Here is a 3,996-nt window from a genome sequence, read left to right as displayed (position 1 = left end):
CGGTCCATGCATGATTGAGCAGCGTAGCATCGGCCACAGCACCCATCACCCTCCTCATTCCCGGACCCCAGCGCACCGGCGGATGGCATCGGCACACGTCGCCCCTCCCGGCTAATCGCCACGCCGGGGATTCAGTTCGCGGCAACTCCGGGCTCACTCAATACGGAAAAGGCAGTCGAGACAGGTCAGTCGACCGATGCGTGCACCCACACGACACGGGGTGAACAGCTCCTACCAACGTTGTCCATTCCCTCCCATTCGTTTCTCTACCCGCATTCCCGCCGCGTGCGTACGTCGCCGCCTCTTCGGCCCCCCGCGCGCCCACTGGCAACCGCCACTGCCATCGGCGACCTCCTCCCCCCCCGCCACCACTATATATACGCGCGCGCCATGAACGCCCTCCTCACTCCCCATCTCCCACTCGTGCGCCACCACAGCTCGAGTTCTCATCACCAGTGCGCCACTGTTGCGATAGTAGTAGCTTGTCGGCCCTGCCTGGTTCGGGGATCGATCGCTTGCCCTGCTTATTTGCTTGGCCCAGCTCTGCTCTGTTTCTTGGCAATGGTGGTCCTCGCGAAGCCGGCGGCGCTGGAGCAGATCGCGCTGCTGAGGACGCCGGAGGCGTGGGAGAGCTTCTCGGGCGCCCCGGCCGTGGACCTGTCCGGCCCCGGCGCCGCGGCGGACGTGGTGCGCGCGTGTGAGCGCTACGGGTTCTTCAGCGTCGTGAACCACGGCGTGCCGGCGGGCGTGGTGGACCGGCTGGAGGCGGAGGCCGTCCGGTTCTTCGCGTCGTCGCAGGCGGACAAGGACGCGTCGGGCCCCGCCGACCCGTTCGGGTACGGGAGCAAGCGCATCGGGCGCAATGGCGACATGGGGTGGGTCGAGTACCTCCTCCTCGCCATCGAGCGCGACGCGCTCTCCAAGGCCTCCCCGGCGCCGACGTCGGCGCTGAGGGACGCGATCAACGACTACGTGGGCGCCATGCGCGGGCTGGCGAGGACGGTGCTGGAGATGGTGGCGGAGGGGCTGGGCGTGTCGCCGCGGGGCGCGCTGGCGGACATGGTGACGGGCGACGCGGCGAGCGACCAGGTGTTCCGGGTGAATCACTACCCGCCGTGCCCGCTGCTGCAGGGGCTCCCGCCCAACTGCAGCGTGACCGGGTTCGGCGAGCACACGGACCCGCAGCTGGTGTCCATCCTGCACTCCAACGGCACGCCCGGGCTCCAGGTCGCCCTCCACGACGGGCGCTGGGTGTCCGTCCCGCCCAACCGCGACGCCTTCTTCGTCAACGTCGGCGACTCCCTCCAGGTACACACATTCCTTCCCTCAGGCCCATCCCATGCACCGGCGGACGGACGGACCGACGACGACCGGCGTACGGCGGCGACAGGAACAATGATTAACCAATCGGTCGGGGTCGGTGCAGGTTCTGACGAACGGGAGGCTGAGGAGCGTGCGGCACCGGGTGGTGGCCGGCAACGGGCTCAAGTCGCGCATGTCGATGATCTACTTCGGCGGGCCACCGCTGGCGCAGAGGATTGCACCGCTGCCGCAGCTGCTGGCGGGGACGCAGAGCTTGCCCCTCTACAGGGACTTCACATGGGGAGAGTACAAGAAGGCGGCCTACCGCTCTCGCCTCGGCGACAACCGGCTGGCCCCCTTCGAGGCGCCACCTGTCGCCACGCCACACGCCGACCGCCACCGGTCCTAGCCGGCCAACGTACGGCATACATCGCCGCGACATACTTCCTTGGGAGCTTTCGTACGTGTCGACGCACGTACACGACGGGAGCTGCTGATTGCTCCGGCCATGCCGGCCTCCGTACGCCGTGGCCCATGGGTGACCTGGCCGGATGTAAAGCTACGTACCTAAGCTTGGACCGGGGGCGTGGGCGTCCTGCCATGCTGCATGCCGATGCCGCGGTGGCCGGTGCCGCTGGGCGCGGCGCTGGGGCGAACCTCGATCCCGCCGATCTGTGTGGTCAAATGTACAGTAGTAGTAGCACTAGGGGTGGATCCATGAACCGAGCTTGCATTGGCCGGCTCACTGGCCGCTAACAGTTGACGTGCGGTGAAAGTTTGATGTGTGTCGGAGCCTTTCCAACAGGTGTGGTCTGGTTACTAATGGCTTTTCTATATATGGTAGTACTGCTCTGCTCTTGTGCTTGTCCTTTGCTGTGCTCTGCTTCATGTCTGCTTTGCTTTTGTTGCTTCCACTTATGGCCAAGCCTGTTCGTCCGTGATTGGGCGTAGCGTATCACCGTGGTCCTTTTTTCATAGTAACACTGTTCGGCTTTAACCAGGGCCGGCCCTGTGTTTTGGGAGACCCTAGGAGAACTCGATGTTATGTGCCCCTATGTCCTAAGATCATATATATGTATGCGCGTGTGTGGTACATAAACTTAAACATAATAATTGTTGAACAATGTCATATTACGACAGAAATACTAAAAAGATAGAAAATTGAAAGTAACATGATATGATATATGTTTAGGGGGGTTGTACTGAAGCGGAAGTATTACCTCAAATAAGAACCAAATTCAACTGACTCCATCGACAACAATAATACTTAAGTACCCTTCAGTTGTTGAATCTTTAGATCCCTTTCTATCTTTTTTCTCCTTGTTTGAGCAACTGACAAATGCTTCTTAGGCAACATGGCGGGCTAATGTCCTAATATTATAAAGAAAAAATTATTCAAGGAATTAGAAATTTATACATCGGATGATTTGGATGATTGGAACCCTAGACATGTGCATAGAATGACAAAAAAAAGAATGGTTGAATACATACTATGAAAGATTGAATTCGAAAACTATACATTAAAATTTGGAACTTCGTGAACACTGAAATTATAGGATGGATCATGGATGAATAGTTGAATATGTTCTAAAAAATAAAAGAAATTACTGAAATTGGGGTTTGCAGGGATGGATCAGGAACATGGTACAGAGAGTTATGCATAGATACGTATACGTACTGCTGTGGGTTGCGCTCACTGCTCACATACATACGTATACGTACTGCTGCGGGCTGCGGCTGCTGGATTGCCGCACGGCGGGCGACGCGCACAACGGTGACCGAGGCGACCACAACGACAAGAGGACGAACAGACGAGCGAGGCGTCCGCGAGATCTTCGATTGATTTGTTTCACAATCGAAACGAGCGGCCCTGCCGTGCGGCGTGCTTGACGCTTCGCTAATCGCTACCTGCTATCTGATCGGCCTACCTCATCTCGTTTTTCTTCTCTCATAATTTTTTCTCACCTATTTTTGCTTGGCTATATTATATATGCGCACTACATCATGGGCCCCTCCCTGGGCTGGGCCCTGGGCCGTCGCCCCCCTGCCCATGCCCCAGGGCCGGCCCTGCCTTTAACTTGCATCTGATAGCATTTGCCTTCCCGCCATGGAGTTCCACCGGGACCATAATGTCTTGAGCCTTGAGAGTGTTTATGATGGCACTATTGTTCTTTCTAAGAAGTGATTACAAACCGCAATATGTTAGGCCAACTCCAGCGCGCGACCTCATCTTGTCTGGATGCGTCCGTTTGGGATAGAACGGATGAATAGCGCGGCCCAACACGCGGCCACAAACGGAGAAATGTCCGAATTTCGTCCGTTTTCGACTCATTCCCGGCCCAAACTTGCGCCGAGTTTGGAGTGAAACGGACATCGTGCGAACGGGCTGGACGCACGCCCTTGTCCTCCCCGTGGCCCACCTGTCGGGGACACTAGCAGTCCATTCACCTCCAACGCCTCCACCCGCTCTCCCCCACCCCAACACGCCACCGGCGCCGCCACTATTCTCCGGCCGCCTCCTCACTGCTCACCCCCCTCCCCGGCCGTCCATACCAAACCATGTCTCGACATGGCCGCCACCACACCCGCGCATTCGTAGGAGTTTTGGCCGTCGCTTGGAGGAGATTTGGTCGTCGCCGTCGTAGCCGGTGCCCGACGGGATACGACTGCTGGCGACAGATATGGACCATGGCA

General features: G+C 58.5%; 1 protein-coding gene across 1 annotated transcript; it reads left to right on the top strand.

Moving 5' to 3' along the window:
* The first annotated feature begins 368 nt into the window (after nt 1–368).
* On the top strand, nt 369–1,860 carry LOC125524765 (gibberellin 2-beta-dioxygenase 3-like). The gene is made up of 2 exons (XM_048689796.1): nt 369–1,308; nt 1,427–1,860. The coding sequence occupies exons 1-2, from the start codon at nt 391–393 to the stop codon at nt 1,709–1,711; spliced, it is 1,203 nt and encodes a 400-aa protein (XP_048545753.1). The 5' UTR covers nt 369–390; the 3' UTR covers nt 1,712–1,860.
* Nucleotides 1,861–3,996: the final 2,136 nt, after the last annotated feature.

The sequence above is a fragment of the Triticum urartu genome, chromosome 1 (assembly GCF_003073215.2).
Source record: "Triticum urartu cultivar G1812 chromosome 1, Tu2.1, whole genome shotgun sequence".
NCBI classification, from domain to species: Eukaryota; Viridiplantae; Streptophyta; class Magnoliopsida; order Poales; family Poaceae; genus Triticum; species Triticum urartu.
Note: the sequence above shows the minus strand (reverse complement) of the source record. Positions and strands in the feature narration are given on the sequence as shown.

Excerpts from the sequence above, each read along its gene's own strand:
- LOC125524765 (XM_048689796.1), top strand. The coding sequence starts at position 391 with ATGAACGCCCTCCTCACTCCCCATCTCCCACTCGTGCGCCACCACAGC. Across the intron at positions 1,309-1,426 it reads ACGTCGGCGACTCCCTCCAG|GTTCTGACGAACGGGAGGCT; the intron begins GTACACACATTC and ends GGGTCGGTGCAG.